This window comes from Bidens hawaiensis, unplaced genomic scaffold, assembly GCF_021521415.1.
Source record: "Bidens hawaiensis isolate Kalapana, Puna unplaced genomic scaffold, B.hawaiensis_p1.1 tig00027359_1, whole genome shotgun sequence".
Classification (NCBI taxonomy): Eukaryota; Viridiplantae; Streptophyta; class Magnoliopsida; order Asterales; family Asteraceae; genus Bidens; species Bidens hawaiensis.
In genome coordinates this window covers 135,787-161,393 of record NW_027505095.1, presented here as the reverse complement: position 1 = coordinate 161,393, position 25,607 = coordinate 135,787, and the positions used below count along the sequence as shown (strand labels likewise).

General features: G+C 34.7%; 3 protein-coding genes and 1 pseudogene across 4 annotated transcripts; 1 reads left to right on the top strand and 3 right to left on the bottom strand.

Moving 5' to 3' along the window:
• The first annotated feature begins 2,516 nt into the window (after positions 1-2,516).
• LOC143610668 (protein SUPPRESSOR OF GENE SILENCING 3-like) lies at positions 2,517-7,962 on the top strand. Its single transcript, XM_077085077.1, has 6 exons — positions 2,517-2,601; positions 4,035-4,709; positions 5,446-5,740; positions 6,351-6,595; positions 6,670-6,782; positions 7,591-7,962. Exons 2-6 carry the CDS (start codon positions 4,035-4,037, stop codon positions 7,781-7,783), a joined length of 1,521 nt encoding a protein of 506 aa, XP_076941192.1. The 5' UTR covers positions 2,517-2,601; the 3' UTR covers positions 7,784-7,962.
• A 197-nt stretch (positions 7,963-8,159) lies between these two features.
• Positions 8,160-9,986, bottom strand: LOC143610667 (pentatricopeptide repeat-containing protein At2g20540-like). The gene has a single exon (XM_077085076.1). It carries the CDS (start codon positions 9,981-9,983, stop codon positions 8,418-8,420), a length of 1,566 nt encoding a protein of 521 aa, XP_076941191.1. The 5' UTR covers positions 9,984-9,986; the 3' UTR covers positions 8,160-8,417.
• A 1,058-nt stretch (positions 9,987-11,044) lies between these two features.
• LOC143610669 (protein PLANT CADMIUM RESISTANCE 2-like) lies at positions 11,045-12,863 on the bottom strand. Its single transcript, XM_077085079.1, has 4 exons — positions 12,586-12,863; positions 12,416-12,487; positions 11,368-11,577; positions 11,045-11,263 (listed from the first exon to the last, which is right to left on the bottom strand). Exons 1-4 carry the CDS (start codon positions 12,743-12,745, stop codon positions 11,187-11,189), a joined length of 519 nt encoding a protein of 172 aa, XP_076941194.1. The 5' UTR covers positions 12,746-12,863; the 3' UTR covers positions 11,045-11,186.
• Positions 12,864-21,996: 9,133 nt separating this feature from the next.
• On the bottom strand, positions 21,997-24,629 carry LOC143610666 (2-alkenal reductase (NADP(+)-dependent)-like; annotated as a pseudogene). Its single transcript, XR_013149632.1, has 5 exons — positions 24,259-24,629; positions 22,996-23,171; positions 22,713-22,879; positions 22,522-22,604; positions 21,997-22,430 (listed from the first exon to the last, which is right to left on the bottom strand). The product of XR_013149632.1 is annotated as a 2-alkenal reductase (NADP(+)-dependent)-like (transcript).
• Positions 24,630-25,607: the final 978 nt, after the last annotated feature.

Here is a 25,607-nt window from a genome sequence, read left to right as displayed (position 1 = left end):
TCCCAACACGCATCGCCTATACCACTCTCGACATGTCGTGTTTATTGAGGATGATTTTCCATCAAAAAACCTCTCTAACATACCGAACACCCTTCCAACAGTAAATGAATTTTTATCTACAACATTAACTCCTACCATGCATGTTTGTTGTACCATCCACTAACCCTCCAATTCCCATGCAAACTAACAACATTATTACCCCACCTGTTCCCATGCAAAATTCTTTACCAATCTCAACCTCATCCTCCCCAACAGTATTCACTCCACCTTCTCCCACATCCTCACTCCACTCATCCATAGATCCAACAGCTTTTCTACTTGAGTCAGGTTTTCAAAAATCACTTGCCGATGCTTCTCTCTTCATTTACAATCGTGAGGGGGTCATTTGTTACTTCATGGTGTACGTTGATGACATAATTCTTACGGGTAACAACTCTCTTTTCATCGATCACTTTGTCACTAGCCTTGCTAACCGGTTTTCCATCAAAGATTTGGGCTTCCCTGGTCACTTTCTTGGTGTTGAGATAATTCCAACCACCACTGGTTTATTTCTCTCACAACATCCACATATTCTTGACCTTCTTACACTTCATCGCATGGATGGTGCTAAAGTGGTAACTACACCGTTGAACTCCTCCCAAACACTTACGCTTGATGATGGCACTCCACGGGTAGACCCGACTCCATATCGTAAGCTTGTTGGCTAGTTACAATATCTTGCCTTTACACGACCCGACATCTCCTTTGTAGTCAATCGGTTATCACAATTTATGCACTCCCCATCACAAACACATTAGCAGGCTCTCAAACGTCTCTTGCGTTATTTAAAGGGCACACTCTATCACGGTTTGTTTTTAAGCAGGAAGTCACCCCTCCAACTAACCGCTTTTTCAGACTCTGATTGGGGAGGAATCTACACAGCTGGTCGGTCCAACACGGCTTATATCGTGTACCTTGGGTCCAATATAATATCATGGAAATCAGCCCGTCAAAAGTCAGTTTCACGCTCCTCCACTGAAGCAGAGTATAAAACACTTGCAAATGCAGCGGCGATGGGTCAAAAATCTTCTCAGAGAGCTTGGTCTAATGATTAAGGATCCTCCTCGCCTTTATTGTGATAACACAGGTGCCACATACCTATGTGCTAATCCCGTGTATCACTCTCGCATGAAACATGTAGCTTTGGACTACCATTTTGTAAGAGAGCAGGTAGCTGCAGGTTCCCTCAAGGTTCATCACATCAACTCTACTATTCAACTCGCGGATGTGCTAACAAAACCGATGTCAAGAGCTCCGTTCCTCCGCTTATGGTCCAAGATTGGAGTCTCCGATGGATCCTCCATCTTGCGGGGGCGTATCATGACACAAGGAATAGTCAAATAATTAACATGTGTTAATTGTGTCAATTATATTTAAATTCAAATTTAAATCTTAGTCAAGGTTGTTGTAGAAGTCATATGTAAACTCCTTGTTTATCTCCAGTAGTTATGGGTGTACACCTATATATATTATTGAATGAGAATGGTATAATCATTCCAGCCATATACAATCTTGTTAATGTGAACCCGGACATAGCCCATTTAACCCAAAAGTTTATCAATTTCGTTTTTAGTAATAATTTTGATATTAAATACCCCCAATTTAATTTATTAAATAAAACATTTTAAAAACCTAAAATAAAGATTAAATATGATAAATAGGTACAACCAGAACACAACTTAAGAAGTTAAACAGTAACTTGTTCGACTTATAACTAACCCAATTTTGTTTATGTACAACCCAAGCTTGTGAATTTCATGTTAGGTTTGTGCCATGTTTTAGGTACCCCTATCTGTACCTTTCTCTCTTGTTTTTCTACATAGCAAGAAGGTGAAGAAACATGCTAAAGCCTGCGAAGAGAACCAATATGTTTTTGTCCCTCTGGCTTTTGATACCTTTGGCTCCTTGACACCGGAAGCTATCCGTTTCCTAATCAGGGTCCAACGAGTTGTGCATAGCAATGTGTCGACTCCAAAGGGGCAGGGGTATGTCTTTAGCAGGCTAGGGTTTGTAATTCAGAAAGGGGTGGCGGCGCAGCTTGTTGCCCGCCTACCTGCTATGTTGATATAATATCTATGTTTCTATGAAAAATGAGCTTGGAATAAAAAAAAATAAAATAAACTGAAAAAAAAAATTGATAGGGTTTTAGATCATTTGGCATGTTTTCACTTTGGTATTATGGTTTCTTGATTACAAATGAATTTAATACGATTTTAGTTTCTTGATTACCCACGGTTATAAAACTTATAATAAATTTGACACGATCAATGAAAATTAGAAAAGAAAAAAACAACACAGTTTCAAACCAAGCACCATACCAAATACCAGTGTCGTATAGATAGCGAGCCAATACATTTAGTACAAAATTCGACACACTTTTGGTACGACACACTTTTGTTACCAGTACCGTACCGATCCATAAGGGTAATCAGGTCCTTTCAACACAAGGTTGGACTCTTCTTTTGGCATATATTATAATAATTCCCACTCCACTTTCACTCTCGCTATTCCACACGCCGGACTCGTGTTTCCGCCACCGTTTGACCGTCGTATCGGTTTCAGGTAATCACTTTGACTGTCGTCTATATATCTCTTAATAGCCTGCATTTCGTCACTGTTTATTATTATTAAACTCTAATTACGTGACGCTAAAACCCTAAATCATGAACTAAAACCCTAATTAACCATCTGTAACTTCATTTTACATAATAATCGAACAATATTAAGTACATTTATGCATTTTTTGTTACCTTATTGTTATGTTTATCGTTAATTTAGGGTTTTGAAAACCTTTAATAATATAATTATTTGTGTTTGTACTTTAAACGCATGCAGATGAGCTCATTAACTGAATGTTAAACCCTAATATATCATAGTATTATCTGTAGGTTCATCTAACATTGAGCTCGGCTCGTTTCGAGATATTTTTATTAATTAATTTACATACTTTATTACTTATTGTTAAATATTTATTTTGAGAAGAACCTTAAGTGAGCATAAGCTTGGCTCGTGAGTTGTTTTTTCAAGATCGGACTCGGCTAGTTTATTATTTATTAGTTAATTTACATACGTTTTTACTTGTTGTTATATATTTTGAGAAGAATCTTAAATGAGTATATGCTCGGCTCGTTTTGAGTTACTTGAGCCAGAGTCGTTTCGAGCAACTTTTTTAAAGCTCGAGCTTGGCTCCTGAGTTGTTTTTTCAATCTTGAACTCGGCTAGTTTATTCTTTGTTAAAATAATTTATATATACGTTTTTTACTTTATTTTTTATATAATTTGAGAAAAACCTTAATGAGCATAAGCTCGGCTGTGCAGTGTGCAATTAGTATATAGAATTCCAAAAGAGGTAAAACTTAAAAATACCCAAGGCTAGTTAAGGCTTAAAGAGCTTCCCCTTCAGGCTCGAACTCGGGCTTGATAATTAAATGAGCTTTGGTTGAGGCTCGGGCTCGAACTCGAAAAAGCTTGGCTCTTTTGAGATTTTTATTATTGGGGTTTATTTGATACGAGCTTGACTAGGCTCGAGCTTGGCTCGTTTAACTCACAAAGAACTCGAGCTTGGCTTGGGCTCGACCTGTTTACTATCTATTAATTGTTTTATATTTTTTATTTAAAAATATATATAACATATATTATATTATTTCGTTATTTTTATCATAATATTACATATAATAAAAAAGCATTACACTAATGTATATTGAATTAAGTTTATCTAAATACCCTAGCTCATTTAGGCTTGCAAGTGAGTTCGAGCTTGTTTGATAAACATGCTTATGTTTAGGCTCAAACTCGAATCGAGCTTTTTTAAGCTCGGCTCGATTCGAGCTTTTTTGCGAGCTGACCTTGAGTAGCTCATGAGTGGCTGGCTCGTATACACCCCTACTTTTTGTCGATCTAAGCTTGAGTAGCTCGCGAGGCTCGGATCGTTCACACCCCTATCGAAAACTTTCACTAATATAATTAACTGCAATTTGAACTTTGAATGCATGTAGATGACTTCAGTCACAGATGTTAATCAGTTGAATCAGGGCTTGAGTGACATGAGCCTGAATTCAGGCCGAACTAATGGCTGGGAGGCTATGTCGGAGGGGTACATAACCGGAGACGGAAGCAGACGTAACTGGGCTACATGGAGTGAATCTGCTGCTAACAAAAACAGTGGATTAGGTGAAAATGTGGGAGAATTTGATGATACAAATGATGAAGACGGTGATGGTTCTGGTTCTGGTTCTGAAGATGAGCTAGTAAGTGATGATTATGATTCAGATGACAGTCAAAAGAGTCATGATTCGCGTAAAAAGAACCCGTGGTTAGCTGAACTTTTTAAAACTTTAGATGGTTTGACTGCTAGCGAGATCGTTGAGCCAGCTAGACAGTGGCATTGTCCAGCCTGCAGGAACGGTCCTGGTTCAATTTACTGGTTTAAGGGTATGAAAGCTTATGTTACACATGTGAAAACTAAAGGGACACGAAGACCGAAGCTTCATAGAGATCTTGCTGAGATTTTGGATGAAGAGTTGTGTAGAAGAGGTGCTGTGATGGTGCCATCTGGTGAAACGTATGGCCAATGGAAAGGACTTGATAAAGAGTTTGAAGATTGTGAAATTCTCTGGCCACCGATGGTGATTGTTATGAACACACAGCTTGAGCAGGATGAAACTGGGAAGGTATATCTGTTATTTTTATGCTTTTTATAGGGCTTTTGGTAAAATGTGCAATTTCAATCTATTTGTTAAAGAATTGGTTTTGGTTTGTGTATTTTGTCAAATGTATCAATACGTTCTTTTGAGTGTTTAAGAAATTAAGATATTATTTTTAATTATCTGGTGTCCGAATAATCAAATACGAACTGAACTTTCAATGAACCGATCGGCAAGAAGGTTGTTTATTTAATAAACTAACAAAATGAACACATGTCTCTATGCGTGGGTCGTTCATTTATATTCATGAACGTTCGTTCATTTAAATTTGTATATGTTCTTTCATTTACGCTCATCTAAGTTCGTTCGTTAATGTGTTCATTTTAATGCTGTAGGCCGGTTACATTTTACTCTAGTTTTACTAATTTTTTAGGTCCAATACATTGCTGTTCACCTTTACTTGTATTTGATATTAGCATGCTTATGTTTGTTCATCTGTGTTCAAGTTTATGTTGTTAACAAACGAACACAAACATGTTCATTTTCTTAGTGAACAAACATGAACAAGAAAACCCTGTTCGTATAATTGTTCATGTTCGATTGTTTGCTCCACTAAAGTTAAACAAACAAACATGAACATGCTTTGTTCTTGTTTGTTCAGTTTGTTTAAAGGCCTAGGTGAAGCAAATAAGGAATAGTCGTAAGACAAGAATTATAACTGTTAAAAAACTTGGTTATCACTTATTCAATTTGCTATTTTCAGTGGATTGGAATGGGACCACAAGAGCTTCTTGATTATTTTGAGTCTTATGAAGCAATGAGAGCCCGAAGCTCATTTGGGCGTGAAGGGCACTTGGGGATGAGTGTGTTGATATTTGACACGTCAGCAGTTGGATATTTAAACGCTGAACGTTTAAACAACCACTTTAATCGTCAAGGATTAGATAGAAATGCTTGGACTCACCAACCAAATTTATTCACTCCCGATGGTAAACGACAGTTGTATGGCTTCTTGGCTACACAACAAGACTTGGATATCTTCAACCAACAATCACCTGGTATGCACTCTTGTTCAATGAACTGTTCATGATCAGTTTGTTTATGACTTTATGTTCGTTTATTTGATGAACGGACATGAACACATGTCTCGTTTGTTCATTTATGTTCGTAACCGTTCGTATACGTTTAGGTTATTTAAATATCTGTTTTTGTTTGTTAGTTTACTTTTGTTTAAGCTCGTTTACGTTCATTAATATATTCAATAAAAGGTCTTAGGCTCATTACAATTTAGTCTAGTTTTCCAATAACATTTTAGGCACAACCCATTGTTGTTCAAATTTACTTTTAATTGGTTTTAGCTCAGTTACGTGTGTTCAGGTTCATCAGTTCAGTTATGTTCGTTCGTGAACCGTTTATAATGTTAACGGACAAATATAATCGAGGACGAACACGAACATTCATTTTCTTAACAAATGAACATAGACAAGAAAACCCTGTTTGGTAAGGTCGTGTTTGATCGTTTGTTTGTTTAAAGGTTAACGGACAAACACAAACATGCTCCATTCGCCTGGTTCGTTTCAATTGTGAGTTGGGGTAATTAAGTATATTTAACATACTTCAATTGTTATTCAAGTATTTGATACACATTTATTTGTTTTTTTTATTTAGGAAAACTAAAGTTGAAATACGAGTTGGCATCATATCAAGAAAAGGTTGTTAAGGAGTTAAAGAAAATGAGCAAGGACAACCAAGAGTTATTGTGGTACAAGAAAAAGATTGCTAAACAAGAAAGAAGTTTCAAAGCACTTGAAGACGCGTTCGGTTTATTATCTCAGAAACTTAGGAAACATGAAGAAGAGAACAAAATCGTCAGGCAGAGATCACATATGTATCATGAGCAAAACAAAGAAGAGGTAGGTTAATATCTTTCTTGAATACTTATAAAAAATTGAAAATAATTGATTTGTGTAATATGTTTTTTTGTTAGATGGATGCTCAAGAAAAGTTCTTTAAGGATCAGCTGAAAGTGATTCAGGATGCTAGAGATGCACAGAAGAAACAAATTGGGAAATCTTGTGCGGTTGCAGATGCTAACTTGAGGTAATTTGCTTGTTTTGAATTTTCTAACTACTTGTTATGTGTCATAAAACTATGATGTTTGTGGGTTAACACTTTACATATAATTCAAGAAAAATATTTATCTGTTTGTTAAGCGTTACTTAAAGCGTTCTTTAATTAGACACAGGAAGATGAACCTATATTCTGGTGATATTAAATTTGAAACAAGTAATTATGTGTTTGGAAAATTGTGATTGTTTTAAGTAAGTAAGAGAGAGATGCACAAAAAAGAAGACATTTGTGAAAAAAGTAGAAAAAGGCTTGTAAAATGGAAGTAAAAGCATCATTTGGTATTGAGTACCGATACTCTCTTTTACAAAAATTCAGTATCAGCATTTTCTGTGCCGACACCACATAGAGACAAACATTTTGTAACGGGTACCGTTACCAAACCTGTACTGTACCGTTAAATTCGGTACAGCATGCGGTACCCACTTCTCCAGAAATTCGGTATTGGTATTTTTGGTACCAGTCACGGATCTCATCCCTAATCTAAAGTAGGCAATTAGCCTTTACATAATTGGTTATATCGTCTCTTTTACTCTATTAAAGCATCACCTACAAGTGACTATACAGTCTCTATTTAAAATTATGCGCATATGTGTGTATAGAAGGACGCTCAACATAGAACCAATCTTCAGTAGAAAACTTCAAGAACCAAATACATGTTTTACATATTATTTTAAATGTGGTACATCTGACGGTTATTTAAACGCGCCTTACATGCACTAGATGCGTGTGCTAATGTGGTTCTCTGCTAAAAACTGTTCCTGATACATTAAATGATTAGGAAGGAGAAGGCTGAAAATAACACGAAACCGGAGACGAAAGAAATGGAGGAAGAAAGGGAGAAGATGATGATTTCGCATCAAAAGGAAATGACTGAAATGAAGAACAAGCATGCGAAAGAAGAGGCTGAGATGGCGGAAAAGTTCAATACAAAACTCGACCAGTTGAAGAATTCGACTTCTTCGGTGTCTTAAGACAACCAACTGTCATATAACTATCTAGTTAACTAGTAATGGTCGATTTAGTCTTAAGTGGTCGGTCATTTAGGATTTATGTAGGTAAGAACTCGACTCGTATCTGTCTCGTTTCCTTTCTTGTTTAGCATGTGTGTTGGACTTGTTTGTCTCAAGTTTTAAGGATGCTTTTCGGGTTTCATGTTTGTATGAAATGTTAAAGATTATGCTACGAAAACTAGACTTAGCGTAAAATGAAATGCAAAGACTGCTACAAAAACTAGTCTTTGCGTAAACTAGTTACGAAACTTTGTTATTATTTACAGAAGCTATATATTATATTTATATAAATAATGAATCTGCATATGCTTGCAAGCAATAAAACATTGAAACTCTTATCAAAAGTGCAGGCTCAACCTTATTAAATACGGAGTAATGAATATTTTTATAAGCTTGAACTTGATTGATCTGTTCTTGCTTGTTTAAACTCCGCTCGGTTTTAGCTTTTAATGATCTCAAATGGGGTATCAACGGCTCGACTCATTTATACCCGAAGAATAAGTTCAAATTATATCATCAATGCTAACTATTCCCGTCTTCCGCAACCGCAATCTTTTCAACCCCAACAAAAACCGACGCAAAAAATGATGAATCTTCAGCTCAACTCAACAACACGAGCCACATTAAACAACGAATCAAGCACTTTACGCACTTCCATCGACCATGGTTGACCAGTTTCACCCGAAACAAACTCCTTAACCGCACCATCAACCTCAATCACACTACACCCGGGCGTCTTCTTCATCCCGGACTCCACAATCATCTTCCTAACCTCTTCAGCCTCTTGTTTCCAACCAGCTTCCTTAAACATATTATAACACATAACATAAACCCCATAATCAACCACCTTCATATCAACCAACTTCCTCCACACCTTATTCCCAACCTCCACATTTCCATAAACCCGACACGCGCTCAACAAAGCCCCCCACACGTTCGCGTCCATGCCACCAAACCCGCCCATTCTCCCCTCGGCAAACTCAACCGCTTCGCGTAACATCCCGGATCTAGCAAAAAGATCAACCATACACGCATAATGCTCAAACCGCGGCTCAACTCCATAAACCCGACCCATTCGGTCAAACAACTCGACCCCTTCGTTGACCATTTTCGTATGCGTGCAAGCCGTGAGTATCGCCACAAACGTAGCCTCACTCGGTTTTATCTTAACCGTTTCCATCCGGTTTAACAACTCTATCGACTTTCGTGCTTCACCATTCATTGCCAAACCGGATATTATCGCGTTCCAAGCTCCCGTATCCTTTACCAAAATGGTCTCGAAAACCGATAACGCTAAATCCGGATACCCGCATTTCAAATACATGTCAACTAACGCGGTCGCTAGAATAGTATTCGAGTCAAGACCACGTCTTTTCGCATACAAATGCACCCACACTCCCTGCGCGAGCGCACCAAGATGCGCACACGCAGTAACAACCGTCACAAGAACCGACTCGTTCGCCCTCACACCCGCTTCCTGCATCCTCAGAAACAACGACACCACCTCGTTAAACTCACTAACCTGCGAATACGCCGCCAAGATCGCGCTCCACGACACGACGGTTCTCTCAGGCATTTCATCGAACACGTTCCGTGCACTCTCAACATCCTCAACCTTCCCATACCCGTCCAACAACCCGGTCCATATAACAACATCCTTCACCGGCATTTCATCGAACACCTTCCGTGCACTCTCGATTTCAAACCCCGCGGAATAAAACTCGATCAACGCACTTCCAACATACCGATCACCCGAAAACCCTAGCTTCAACACATGTACATGAACAGACCATCCAATTGAGTTCCAATTTGAAACAACTGGGTTTAAACAAGCTTTAATTAATGGTGGGTATGTGTAATTATTGGTAACAATACCAAAATTTAGCATCTGGGTGTAAGTTAAAATGGCGGGAATTGGGTAATTGTGGTGTGTGTAGGATTGGATGATGGTGTTGTATATATATGTGTTTTGGAATTGATGGGATTTGAGTAATTGGGCGTGGAGTTGTTTGAATTGGGTTAGGGTTTTGCAGGTTTGTGAGAGGGTTTTGATGGTGAAGGTGGAAGAGGGTTTAACCGTTTTCCGAATCATTTGAAGATGGCGGGAAGGCGGGTAGGGGTTCGTGTTGTTATATACGTTAGAATGGTTTAGACACGTCATTATAATCGAACAAAACGTTCAGCGGATAGTTCATGAACTATTTAACGGAAAGTTCGTTTTTGTTCGTTTAACAAAAGAACGTGAACATAGCCCAATGTTCGTTCATGTTCGTTTGTTTGTTTTATCAATAATTTTGTACATTTATTTGTTTTATCTAAATATTTTTATTTTCTATTATTCATTTCTCCTAACATAAAATAGAAAACCAGATTTTCATATTGTTTTTGCATTGTTTACATTTCTATTCTTATTATTCACATTGATAAATATCTCGATCTTAATTTTTAGGCTCTACCAAATTTATTTGTGTCCGTTTGTGTTCGTGAACTCATTCATTTCTGTAATGAACAAACACGAATATAGAAACTCGTTCGGTAACTGTTTGTGAACACATTATTTACTCAACAAACGAACATGAACAAGGTATTATTTATATTTATTCGGTTCAAAATTACCCATTTAATGTGGCAATTAAGTTTCCTTTTTTATATAGTACAATGATAATAATATTAATAACAGTAATAACTATATTTGTGGGTGTTTTTTAATCCTCTATATAAACTCACTAAACCGTGTTAAATGTTAAGAAACAATAAAAAAAGTTGCAATATCAAAACGTTATGTGGACTTATCACGAATTAGAATTGTTCACGTTTTAAAATTTGATATAGATATGCTCGTACTGAGCCTGCTATGTAACCCACTATAAGACCTTCAACACGACTTTAATCTTCGTTATCTTTGCAGTACAATGATCAAGCTAAGCATCAATCCATGAATGTTTTCCTGCCATTTTATTGTAATCGTTTTATACTTATTATGAACATCTTAAACTCATCATTTTAAACCAAATTATAAGATTTGAATGATTAATTTTATAATAACTTCTATTTGATTTTGTGTTTCTAGATCATTAATTAATGCCAATTATACCGCTCATGTGAAACTATTCATCCAAAATTTAGTGTGTAAAGTTTTCTTATAATAAAATGATTTTAGGTTTTCACTTATTTTAGAGTTAGTTATTGTAAAACGAAAACTATACTTAACGTGTGCGTCTATCTCAAATATTCGGTGTACATATGTGTCTAACTATGTTTGTAGTCGAACACATCTACCCATCCTTATATACGATACATGTGTCGCATCCTGATGGTTGCTTACATTTTCCATAAGTAAAACTGACTAGGTATTTTTCTGAGATTAACGTTCCATTTCGTGGAGAGGATTTGGTGGCATCCTGATTCCATGGTTTCGTCTCTCCATATTTTCCCGCCATCCTAAATATTCGTACATAAAGTATAATTAGTTGCTTTTTAATTAGTATATATAAATATTAATTACTAGTACTAGTTCATTTTCACTTGGGGTATGAGAAACGTACCAAGAGACATATTGAATCCACGGTGTTTAAGTTCACGGTACTCTTGGCATAAAGCACATTGATGACAACAACAATGGACAAGGCAGTCATTGCAAGGTTCCTCGGGTAACATGTAACGTTGTCTCATTTTGAACCGATATATCCAACCATATACACATGCAAACTGTGAAGCACTCATGATACAGTAAAGTATCCCTTGCAACTCACAAACTGAAGTCATGTTTTAATTAAAAGTCACGATTAATAATACCACAAATTAGAGCATTTTCGTCGGACAAAACTGTTGATATGAGGGAACAATGCGTGAGTAAAGACGAAAATTGATATTTTTGAATGATCACTGACAACATGTTCGCCGATGAACAATATCGTCGGATTGTGATCATAGCAATATCACCAACAGATTGATGATATATATTATTTTATATAAGATATACTTATATGTGTATTTAGACATATTATCTGTTACATATGATTACTGCTTTCAAGTGTGACTATGTAAGTTACCAAAAGTTTTTTGGTGTTCAAAAGACTTTATAGTTGCTACTAGTCATAAAGCCCAGGACTACCAAAAATTAGCTTGACAGTATTAATTGAGATATGCCTAACTATGACATTTTTAGAATATAATAAATATCTTTTTAAGTTAACTAAAAACATTATTGATCGCATCGGATTCTAAAAACCAAAACTATAACAAAACAAAAGTTGAAGTATGAATTTCGAATTTTCGATTCAGGTTTAGCATCTGAACAGGTTTCTGAATTTGGTTTACGATTTTTTTTTCTAATCTGGTTTATTTGAATTAACCTACCGAATATAAATTATATTTTTACAAAATATCAAAATTCAAATACCCAAATAGCATGAGCTGAAAATAGGTGAACTCAAGCGAACATGAACATGCTCATTTTCATAATAAAAGAACACGGCAAAAAATATGTTTGATTATATGTTTGGTTAAATTAAGTTAAATAAACGAACAAGAACATTCCATGTTCATGTTCGTTCGGTTCATTCACAGACCTATTTTAAATATGACACTTACGAGTAGCTCCCATGTCCACAATCTCAGCGCTTCGACCGAAAGTGACGCATGGGCACCAATACGTGAGGCAACCTGTAGTTACCAAATGATCAAATGCATGAATATTATTTACAATACAATATATTCAATCCATGACCCATTGAGTATATATGACTTGTAGCTAGGCTTACAAGTTGAGACATCCGAGCAACAACCACAAAGGCCTGTTGACCATTGACTGGGAGGGATCAAGATTGAAGCCGCGGTGGCGTTTTGTGGCGGCAACGTTGACTGGCCCTCCGGTGGTGGTGGTGGTGGTGGTTGCTTACTTTGTTCGGAGGAAAAGCACATGATAAGAAATTAAGGGTTGATGTTGCCAGACTCAAGATAAGGTAGTATTTTCAAACAATGAGATATTTAACATATGTTGTTAATTTATTGATGTATCTGTTAAACTTTAAGCGCGTGAATCAAGAACTTGAACACGAGATTTGTAGAATACTCTATTAATATTTTATTAAGAAAACGACAAACGGGAAAACTTAATAAAATTAATACATTGAACCTAGGGTATATATAAACCCACGATTTTAATCCTATACTAACTCAAATAGACAATTTGAATCCAAAACAAATCCTACTATACTATTAAAACAATTGAGATTGGGTTCATATAGCCCTTCTTTATTGGTCTATTCTCTTTGTTTCCAAATATATCATATACTTCTTTAATTTTCTTAACAATTAAATAAATAAAAAATAAATTCAATTAACAATAATATGTAACAATTTAAGTTTAAGAATAACAATATAATTACAATTTCAATATTCCAATATTACAATACCCGGTTTCCTTATGAGTCGTGTAATATTCAATTCCTTTTAACCTAATCACCCAAATCCCTCTTTCACTTCGTCATTATTTTACATCGATCCGATAATGATTTCATTAGATCCTGCAATTGTAATCGACCTTGGAGTTTGCCAAAATTAAATTAGGTTGATCGACGGTAAATTAAGGCTCAATTATTTGAAGACAAGGATTGATTTGATTTGATCTGGCAATTGATTTCAGTAGATCCATAACGATGTACCTGCTCAGCATCTCTGTTACTCATGTCTTCACATCCATGGCCGTTTTCCCCGTCAATCGACGTTTTTTCGGGTCACTAAACCATCAGGTTTGTATGGTTAAACGATTTATTATTTTAGATTACTAATTTGGTTAGTATGTTTAATGTTTAATTGTTAATTGATATTATTAATTGATATGTTTCATATCGATTGCTCTGTTTAATTCCTATGTTTAATTGATTCCAAATTTCAATTACAGTATATGTTAATTTTTTTTATTTGTATTTTAGATTAGTAACTTAGGTTAGTATGTTTAAATATATGTTTAATGTTTTCGAGTAATGTTTTATACTATATGTTTAATGTTTAATGTATAACATATGTTTAATCTTTAATTTAATGTATAATGTTTAATTGAAATTGAAATGCATATATAGGATTGAATATAAAAGATCCTAAACATTGATTACAATTTAAATTTTGAATTGATCATACTTTTGTTTATTTTTAGATGTGTTGTGATTGATTTGTAGTGATTCATATCATTATTACAACCTAACAACTTATTACGGATTTAAATTTAAATTGAAAGTCAACTTAATGTGTCTAATTTTATAAACATCAATTATAATTTAATTGATATGAGTTATTATTGTTCGGTTACAGAAAAATCCCTAATTACATTATTTAAATTTACTATATTTATTACTACCAATATAAGTAACATCAATTATAATTTAATTAATATGAGTGATGAGTTATTATTGTTTGGTTATTCAAAACTCCATAATTGTATTCCCTAAATTTATTATATTTAGACCTTTCCTTCTTATGGAACGATTCAAACTTTCAAACACAATCTATTTATCTATATATACTATAATCAAAATACACAAATTCTCACACTTCTCACTTCCTTACTCAAAATTCTTATGTCTCAAACTTATACCCTAAGCTCTATGCATATGTCTACATATATGTATATGTGTGTGCATATCTACTGTAAAATATTTATTGTTTCAATCTTAATAAACATTATGCTCTTTGTTCTTCCCATAAATACATTTTATCTAGGATATATGTTTTGTTTTCCGTGGTTGAGATTTTGAGGTATTTTATGGTTAGCCATTAATGATTCGAGCTTAAGTATATATTTTATGGTTTTCACTATTACAGATTCCGGTTCTAGAGAGTCCACTGATCTATTTTAGAGAGTAATGTAATGGCTTGCTATGGTGAGTGACAAGCTAATATTTTATTGTAATATTATTTTGACTTTGTGTGTTTGTGTATGTACTTATATAATGTCATTATGGTTGTTGCAGTTGCACATGGAGCTTCTCTTTTTGGCTCTTCAGAATTGAATTTGTAAGTTTTTTGTATTTTGTTTGTTCATAACGAATGATATATTTTAATTTATATATGAAGCTTATATTTTCTTTATGCAGGGACTACTCAATCAATGGATTTATTTCTCTTCGATTGAGCTTGATGGAAACAACAGGGCTGGGGCATGTCAAAATTAGGGTATGCTACTGAAGAGGTAGGTCCCAGCAGAGCCCAGTTGGACCCGCAAGACTCACCTAAAACAGGGACGTCTGCGCAATGACCAACTGCTCCAGCAGGACCCACCATGCTCAAAGAACCTTACGCGCAGTACGCCAGCTGTACCCGCAGGGAAAGCCTCCCAATGGTGAAGTACCCCGCCTGTTCCCGCAGCTGCGGATACAAGCCATCAGGGAAGGCTACCCGCACTAACAGCAAGGCTACACGCACAAGGCGTTAGCTACTTCAGTAGTCACATGAAGGAATGAGCAAGGCGGGAATACTCCCGCCCAAGTGAGCCAGTCCGTATGCTTCTGGAAGGTCTTTCGCACTATACCTACTAAGGTATGGGCGGAACAGACAAATTGACCAGAGCAGCCCATGAACCAATCACAGGGTGACAGCTCACCGACAACAATACGAGGAGGAGCACCTTCTAGTACTGTTTGTCACTATTAGCCGCTGCCTACTCACCAACCCTTACGAGGGGACGTGCGCAGCCTACAGTTGGTGGAACAGTGTGTAGCCGGCAGTAAAGGAACAGTATACAGCCGACCTTATTACTGTTGGCCGTAACCTATCCACCAACCAGCATGGCCTGTGCATAGTCCACTGTTGGTAGAACAGGAATGCTATTCAGCCGGCTGTACCTGCTTGGAAACCTACCTTCGGCTATAAATACTCCAACACCTTGGAATGGTAAGGACATCATCTGATATCTCAATCTTATCTAGCAATCTCTTAATATACACTTATATTCAGAGCAATCTAGTCTGATTCTCACGCCGGAGGGTGGTCACAAGGAGGAACCCCCCCTTCTCAGTGACGAGCTTACGGTGTCTGTTTTGCAGGTCCCCTGAAGAACAACCTTCTCTGCTGGACCGTCACAAGGAGGAACCCCCCCTTCTCAGTGACGAGCTTACGGTGTCTGTTTTGCAGGTCCCCTGAAGAACAACCTTCTCTGCTGAACCTCATCCGTGGGAAACATTACTTAACCCCCCAGATTATCTATAATCTGTCCAGGGTTCACTTAGTGTTTCTTCAGCTACCTACATCAAATATGTTAGTTATTCTTTTATTTCATTTTTAAAACACACACACACACATGTATATGAGAAATACATATTTTAAAACACACACACATGTATGCTACCTACATATTTTAATATTTTATCTTTGTTTTTAAGTATGAGAAATACATAGTTGTTGTGATGAGAGGTCTTGATGCTCTAAACACACATCTTTCCACAAATACTTTCTTAGTTGGTGATGGTGTGTGATTGGTTGAAATCATCATGGCATGTAACTTGATTTGGGCTTTAAAATGTGGCGAAAGAGCTTTATATCTGATTATCCTTAGGTATTTCTTAGCCAAAGAAACTTCTTGATTTACTACCTCCAAGTAAGATGGTTTTGGATTCTTGTAAAAGGTTGTACTCAAGTCTAACTTCTGTGAACTTGCAATGAAAGGTATTTTTCGTTTTTTATATAGTTTTTATATTTCGTTTAATTATGAAACTCTTGTATTTTTCAAACCATTTCTATATGAATGGGTCTGTCAAGTTATGTTTGTTTCATTTATGGGTGTCAATATGAATAATTTCCCGTTGGATTAACAGTATGATATAGCACCAACATTAAATTAAAATTTTGAAATTTTATGTTTGAAATCAATAGACATTACTTCAATCCATAACTAAGATTTTATACACCTAATGAATTATCTTATATTTAGGAAACACGTAAGCATAAGTTATAAAATCATTTCAATATTCTTTCCTAATGGTTATGTGTTTACTGATATGTGAATTTGAATGCTGTTAAGAAATTTGACTTGTGTTAAAAGAGGTATTTTTTTTTTCAAGATTTTAAACTATGAAATTAGATAGCTTTTGGTTTTATTCAAGTGAGAGTAGAGTTACAAAGTTTATGATTTATATTTAGGAACTGTAACAATTACAATAATGTGTTCCCTAAATTAATAAAATCGAGTTGTTCAGTTCAATTGTAAATTAGTCTTCATGTTTAAAAGCCTACACTTTTTTGCACGATTTGAGATGGAATGGTATCTATCTGCATCACGCAAAGATGTTCAGTTGATGATATGTTTGTTTTTGACAATTTAGTGATATGCATTTTTCTATCAAAATACTTTTAGATCTTGTGTGTTCATAGCTAATTGTTATTTTGATTGTTGCATTTAGGTGTAGAAAGATGTCACACAAGAAGAAGGATGGTTTACTTGGATTTCTTTCCAGGAAATGTGTTGCTCCTAATGATGGAAAAGACACATTATTGTTTTCATTTATTTATTGAGATTTGGTATTTTTATTTTATTTTTGTCAAGTTTTGGTGACTACTTCACTCAAAGTGTTGGTGTATTAAGGGCAAATTCCTAAATAAACATATTGGAGCAAATAGGATCAGTTAGTTGCTATTATGCTATAAGTTGTATTTGATGGATTATTCAAATAATGTTTTACCAGAATTTATATTGGCAAGGTTGTGAATTTTCATCTATCTAACACATGATCGGTAGTTGTCCGTAAATATGAAACTATTTTTTTTCTTTATATGAACATTAGTTTTAACGGTAATTAGTGTGAACAATCCGAGAGTAAACGGGTAACAAGGCTGATTATTTTATATATAGTTATAGTTGTGTATTGAACTTTTTATTGACTCTGTTTTGAGACAATTTGGTTAAATTTTACTATTTTTTAAAATAATTAGATGTGGGTTGTTATTTCTTGAAAAATATTCGCTTAATATAAAACAAGCTGAAGACTTTTTTTTAGTCAAAGTTGACTTTTTGAGCTTTTGTGATTTTCAGGGGGTCAACACCGATTTCTGGTGAGCTCTGAATCTCATAATCAGTGTGGGTTAATTATGGGGTTTATATGATTACAAGTTTATTTGCTAAGCCTCAAGTTCAAATCAATGAAGCCATTTCATTTATGAAAGTTAAAGTGTTAAGCATCATGGGTTGATTATTTGAGGTTGTAGCTACAGTTTAAATTCTTTTTCAATTGCAATGGGGTTAAGCATGCAATGTGGAAGCTATAGACAGTTTGTAGTTACAACCTAAAAGCTCAAAATTACTTAAATCATTCTTAGAGTATATTGGTCTTTTGGTATTATGGCAAAAATATTAGCTATCATGAGAATTGAGAAGCAGTTGATTGTTATTGTATGTAGGCTAATGGTGAATTCTTACAACCTGGTATTATCTTAGGAAAGCTTGGTATTTTGGAACTTTGGTTAATTTTGACCACCTCTTGGTCAATTGTGATATTAGGAATGGTTTGACTTTCCTGGTTAAATCTGACCATCGAGTCAAAGTTTGGCGGATCAATTGCATGTTTGGTTTCTGTACACATTGCAATGATCATGAATATTTTAGTTAACAACTAAATATGATAGTTATAATCTTTATCTATATTTTACTTTATAAAGCATATGTATGTGTTTCACGCCCGCAAAGTGTGGGTTTCCCCAATATATTTATTCAACCTAAACAACTATCTCATAATCTATAAAAAAAATTGAGAGTTTTAAGAGGATAAAAAATGCAAACGCATTTGGGTAGGCCTGTTATCGAAGTAAAAGTAATTTTAGGTACTAATATTGGTTATCACACTTACATTACTCATAGTAGTCTAATGCATTTATACTAAAAACTTCTGTTTAGTTCAAGAGAATACAGTTTTTCGTTACAGTTTGTTTTTCTATGACCATTAACAGAATTCAATGTTACTCTCAAAATGCTTATTTTAGATAAACAATGTAAAGTTACAAAAATAAACAACAAATATGGTTTATAAAAAATATTTAGTAGTTTATGTTTAAAGTTTAAAATTTTGTTTCTAAACATTGTACTATATAATGTCATTCTCTGTAAGTTTAAGTCTTTCAATATTATGTTTCCCTTTGGATATGACTTACAATTATAAATCATGTAGGCGTGTCAAAAAAACATATTAAAATATGTTGTCGTTTGAAATTATGCAGGTGTTTAATTGACTAGTTTTGTATTCCACCCGTGTAACACACGGGTTAATAACCTAGTAGGATTAAATAAAATAAGACTAACTTATTTTAATATAATAAACTAATTATTATATTAAATATTTTTAACGTTGTACTCCGTTATTAAAATGCCACCTTTAAGCTGTGACTTAGTGAGACTATACATGCAACATCTTTGCCTTCAGTGGCGGATCCAGGAATTTTTTTTAGGTGGTGCACTAGTATTAAATGATTCAATTTCATGGAATCGGGTATAAAATTTTCGGGTCGGTTTGACGATTCGGGTCGGTTCATTACATAATAATGCTTTACGATTGGTTTAATTTGCTAATTATAATCTAAAATTTAACAAATAACTTAACAATTAATAATTGAATCTATACAATTAACAATATCAAGAACAATTAACAAATGAATCTAAAGTCACCATCACGGTCGGAGGATTCGAGGATGAGTAACAACGAACAAGTCTGGAATAAGGTGGCTGGGGAAAAGCATGAGCCCGCGACGCACGGAGGTGGTTGGCATAGACTTCTAAGTAGATGGCCTATCTAATTTCATCTTTTTGGCTTGGGTAATAATACTGTCTTGTTTCTTAATACCTTAAAATTTGTTGACCATGAAGGGCAGGTGCTGCCATGTCATCATCTTCCAAAGCATGAAGAAGAGTTGGGACAATTTCGGCAATTGCTTGTTTTCCGGCACTCTACAAATATTTAAATAAAACATTTCAAAATAATATACGAAACACTATTTGTTTATAAAAGCACTTGGACCTAAATGGTAAGAGTACCTTATACAGAGTACCGAATGAAACACCAGCAGCTTCATGAAACTCAACCATGCTATATCAGAAATTAATGTAACACAAAACATATAATAAAAACCAAACAGATGTTATAATTAACAAAATAATTAGAAAGGCCAAAATGTGCCTATCACAAAGAGTTACGGATTAGGAAAAATAATCCATAAAACTGCTTTATCATGGAATCAAACTCGTGACCTTGAGCTTAGAAGAACAACATCTTGCCAACCAGACCATCATTTCAATTGTTAATAGGGTGGTTCCCTCTTAATTTATAAGGTGGTTCCTCTAGTATCTTCTATATATCCGTACACTATTATTTCGAAACTCGGGTGGTTCCGAGGAACCACCCTTTTCTTCATTAGATCCGCCCATGTTAGCCTTATTCATGCAAAATTTCAAGTCTGGCTTCAGCAAAAAAAACTACTTTCACTTTTAGGCAAGTTAATTACCTAATTGATATCCATGAACTTCTTTGTAATGCATGACAAACCAAATTCTCCTTTTCTTTCTCTTTGCCAAGCTCCTAATTTTCGATCACAAAACAATAACAAACATGCCTACCTGTCACGTGTTCTTCAATTTTAATCATGTCAGCGATCAAAATTGTTTTGCTCCAGCGATTGAATTCAGCCTACCTTTCGATCAGACCCTTATCGTGATCGAATATGGACCCTTTCAAATTTCGACCGGGTCCTCTTTTTTAAACGAACTAAAACAGTCAGCCCTCACTTCCTTCAACTTCGAGCGGTACAATCACTAACCCGACAAACAAGTCACAACTCATTCACAACCGGAACCCCGGACACACCTTTGATCGGAAACTTACTCAGCTCGATCAGAACCGGGACACGCCTTTGTTCACTGGACCAAATTTTAACATGTGGGTGTAAGATAAACTGACGGCAATTGGGTAATTGTGGTGTACGTGTGTAGGATTGGATAATGGTGTTGTAAATGAATGTGTTTTGGAATTAATGGGATTTGATTAAATGGGCGTGGAGTTGTTTGAATTGGGTTAGGGTTTTGCATGTTTGTGAGAGGGTTTTGATGGTGAAGGTGGAATAGGGTTTAACCGTTTTTCGAATCATTTGAAGATGGCGGGAAAGCGGCTTGAAATTCGTGTTATTATATACCAATATTTTACAACCGGATCGGGTAACAAACCAGACATGCAACCGGTTCAACCGATCAAACAACTTTTGTCTCACAAAAGGTAGCCAAGGTTGAAAAACAATGTTCAAAATAAAAAAAAAAACATTCCCATAGCAAGCCGATTCAACCGGACCGGTTGTCCGGTCGGGCCGGTGAGCTGCTTTGAACCGACAGGTTCTATTAAGAAACAAGCAAACTGCATGAACCGAACTGGTCTGAGACTGAATTCCAGTTTAATTGGTCGGACCGGCCAAACCAGTCCGGTCACAAATCATTGTTATATACGTTAAAATGGTTTTGACAAATCATTATATTTGAAGATGGCGGGAATACGATTAGAGGTTCGTGTTAATGTATACGTTAGAATGGTTTAGACAAATCATTATAAGTGTGTAACTCGCTCACATGTAAGAGTAGATAACTTGGATGTACAATTGTTTGATTGCTTTTAATTTACTTTGAAGAACGGTATGCATATCTGTTTAGCAGGTTTTGTTGATGTTTATAGGTTCTCGTCTTATAGTAATATAGTCAGTGACGGATCCAGAAATTTTAGTTAGTGGGTGTCAAAAAAGGTGTAACCTAGAACGGGTCTGGTTAAACTAAAACGGGTCAACCAAAGATGGGTCGAGTCAAACCAAAATGGGTTGGGTAAAAAAGTTACATTAAAATAAACTATGTATAGATATTTATGTAACATAATTCATTAAACATAACAAACAAACTACATATTAAAATTGACCTTACGTGATTGTATCTTTTGAAAATGGTTAATTATAGCCTCATTCTAAATACTATTTTTCCATTTAGAATTTGTACATTGTCAAGAGGTAAAACAAATTGATATATAGTGAAAAAATATAGGTTTCTTTTATTGCTAAAAATATTTGGAAATAAGTTGTTAGCAAAGCCGCAAAACTAATGTCAAAACAACACTTACACGTTCTTAAACTACTATAAAAGGAGAAAGTATATGACCAACAACAAACATCATACCAATGACAACTAGTACAATGTTAAAAATGGAGAAACAACTACTCATCCCCTAAATCATCGGAAATTCGAACAATTTTCTTCCCAACATTATACCCATGAAAGAGTCCAACAAAAGCTGAAGGAACACTTTCAAGACCAGTTGTGATATCTTCAAACACTTGCATTTTTCCTGTACATAGCTGATCAACGGTTGCAGAGATAAACACGGGAAACAAATGCATATAATCTCCAGATAAGAACCCCTGAATCGTGATTCGCTTGTATATAACATTTAACATATTTGGTGTTGCATGTTTCCCAACATCTATGTATTCTGAAATAACACCACAAAGTGCAACCCTGCCATACAAGTTCATGTTTGATATTGCTGCTTCTAGCATCTCCCCTCCCACATTATCAAAGTATATGTCAATCCCATCCGGAAAATACCTATCGTTATAAATAGTTTATTAAATCCCGTCTTTTTCAAAAGTTATAGGATCAAAAACTGAAGACTTATAGTGATGTATGGTATGCATACCTCTCTAGGGTTAAATTTAGATCGGTTTCTTCTTTATAGTTAAATGCTTCATCAAACCCGAGTTTTTCTTTAAGCAATTTCACCTAAAAGTGGGTTAAAAAATTCAGCCATAAGTTCTTTAAACATGTTAAGGCCATCCAATTTGAGTCTGAAATTTTAAAATAGACAATTTTTTTTAATTATGACAAAACCTTGTTTGGGCTCCCTGCACATCCAACAACATAACACCCTAAGTTTTTAGCATATTGGCCTACCAAATTTCCTACCGATCCAGAAGCACTTGAAACAAAGACCTTTTCACCCTTCTTGGGCTTACATACTTCAAAGAACCCGGCGTAAGCAGTAAGCCCACTAAACCCTATATTTCACATACAAAAGCCTATATAATCAAATATCAAAATAAAACCCACAAACATATTTATCTTAGGATCAAAAATTTAAAGTTGTGCATGGCAATTATAGACTTAGAGTTACCTAAAAGCCCAACATGGTATGACAATGGGAAGCCCATTGGGTCCAATTTGCTTAGAATGAACCCCTTTGATATGCTATACTCTCCCCAGCTTATTAGGCCCACAACATAGTCACACTTTAACAAATTTAGGATTCCCTGAAGCTACTACTACTCCCACACCATAAGCATCAATCACCTTAACAAGTCACAAACATTGAAATGTGGGTTATTGTTGGCTTCTATTATAAAACTTTTGTGGTGGGTTAGATTGGGCATAATAATGTAGTTTCCAACGGGTTAACATGTTCTCAACTAAAAAGGAACTAGTATAAACAAATGTAAGAATAAGCCAAATTGCAAAAAAATAGATGTTGCTAGCTGAGCTTGGATTGAGAATACATCAAAACTGGGATGTAAACGAGCCGGCTGAGCCAAGCGGTTTATGAGCTACTCAGATCGGATCGCTAAAACCTTGGACTGAGCACAGCCTAAACGATTTCGAGTTTGAGCTGTTTAATTAACGACCTGGGATTGAGCTTAACATTTCGAGTTCCGGTAGTCTCGTGAGCTTAAACGAAAATGCTGGGCATATGAATTTTGTTTTTAAATCAAATTTGTAATATTATTTACAATGTTGCTACAAAATGATTACAATAAAATGGCAGCTAAACGGGCAACAAGCTGCGCCACAACCCTTTTTGAATAGCAAAACCAATCCTACTAAAAGCAAAGCTCTAATATATCAATATGTTTTTAGATGTGATAAAAAGAATTAAATAATATATGTTATTTTCATATGTATATATAATTATAAAATCACACAAAATGATAAAATGATTAATTAATAATAAGGAGTTGAGTTAAGCCGAGCTTAAATTTGGAAAACTACTTACATCTAAATGAGCCGAGCTTAAGCTTAAGCCCTCTTAAATTAGACGAGTTGTGCTTGAGCTTATCCAAGCTCAAGCTCGACTCAGCTCATTAACACCCAACCTCAAAATCAATCAGATCTCAAAGATTGCCAGTTGTATACTACGCATCACTCATTTACATGACACAAAAACAATGTGCAGTTTTGTTTGTATGGGTATTTCAAACAAGAAACACACTAAGATCGAATACACATAGTTGCTAACTATTATTGATACGATCTTATAAAACAACCCGTTTCAACCGGAATCCATTTAAATATATATATTTTTTTTAAAATAATCGGTTTTAACTTTATATGTTGTCTAAACCGAACCGTTCGTTTTATATGTGAATAAAACATGAGATCTAACCTCACCGGGAGCGATTTGTATGGCGAATTCTGAAGCTTTTTGAGAAGAGCTAGCAGTCTTCATACGATTAATCTGATATGGGTCGATTGATACGTAAAGGTTCTTAATGATGGCATCTTCGGATCCAGGCTTAACCGTTAGCGAAAACGGTTCGGTTTTGAACTCAAAATCACTTTGCTGTGGTTCACCATCTATTTTAGCCTTTATGGCTATGAACTTGTTTGTAATCTCCATTAGCAAAGGCCAAACGCAAAGAGTGTGGAATGGTTGCAACTTGCTAGTATGAAAGTTGGAATAATTCTGGACCTTTAAATGATTTAAGTACAACTGTACTAGGAAAATGAGGATAAGGAACCTTTAAATGGTTATGAATAATTAGTTTATTAAATTAAAAAATAAACTGCATAGGTTGTTTTTTTTTTACCTTTTTCTAGATGATAAATTATTAAAAGGCCGGGTGAGTAAACAAAAGGTATCCTATGTTTCATATGAGTAAATTGATATTTTGTTTTTATTATTTCAAAATTTACGGGTTTACATCTTGTAACTTTCGACGCCAACGTGTTAGCTTTTATTATTATTATTATTATTATTATTATTATTATTATTATTATTACTAGCATTTGTATCCGTGTATTACACGAGACTTTTCAAATAATAAAAATTAATAAAATCCGTTATTTGAAATAAATATATAAAACTAAATATAAAAAAAAAGAAACGAAATGTATATTAAATACACAAATTAAAGATGAAAAAGAAACAAAATGTATATTACAAACAATAATAAGTCAAAAGTTTCAAATTCATAAATGTGAGAAAATCTCTTGATATATAACATGTGTAGTTTTATCACAAGTATCCATTCATCGTTCAATATCAAAAGTTTAATACCACGTATGTTGGTTACTTTGGCGGAACAAACCAACCATGGAAAAAGATTGTCCTTGATTCTTGGTAATCGTCATAGCAAAATATACATACTATTAGATCAAAATTAGCGGTCATTTACCACCCATTTTGTTAAGCATCCACTAATTTCATATTTTAGTTAATGTTATTATAATTTATAATTAAGATTGATTGATTAATAGAAAAAAAGGAAATTATAGTATAAAAATTTTAAAATAAGAATACTATACAATAAATTCCAATAATATAAAACTTATAGTTAAGCTCCTTTGGGCATCTAATAATGACATTAATAATAATCATTGATTTTGATTAATAACAAATTAAATATGTTTATCATCTCATGTTTATTAAAATTCAAATTTTGAAAAGACATTATATATATAAAAAAAATTATATAGTTATAATTAGTGCAATCATGACTTTATTTAAACGTC

Excerpts from the sequence above, each read along its gene's own strand:
- LOC143610668 (XM_077085077.1), top strand. The coding sequence starts at position 4,035 with ATGACTTCAGTCACAGATGTTAATCAGTTGAATCAGGGCTTGAGTGAC. Across the intron at positions 6,596-6,669 it reads ATGAGCAAAACAAAGAAGAG|ATGGATGCTCAAGAAAAGTT; the intron begins GTAGGTTAATAT and ends TTTTTTTGTTAG. Across the intron at positions 6,783-7,590 it reads GTTGCAGATGCTAACTTGAG|GAAGGAGAAGGCTGAAAATA; the intron begins GTAATTTGCTTG and ends TTAAATGATTAG.
- LOC143610667 (XM_077085076.1), bottom strand. The coding sequence starts at position 9,983 with ATGACGTGTCTAAACCATTCTAACGTATATAACAACACGAACCCCTAC.
- LOC143610669 (XM_077085079.1), bottom strand. The coding sequence starts at position 12,745 with ATGTGCTTTTCCTCCGAACAAAGTAAGCAACCACCACCACCACCACCA. Across the intron at positions 11,578-12,415 it reads TGTGGACATGGGAGCTACTC|TTTGTGAGTTGCAAGGGATA; the intron begins GTAAGTGTCATA and ends ACATGACTTCAG. Across the intron at positions 11,264-11,367 it reads TGGATTCAATATGTCTCTTG|GATGGCGGGAAAATATGGAG; the intron begins GTACGTTTCTCA and ends ACGAATATTTAG.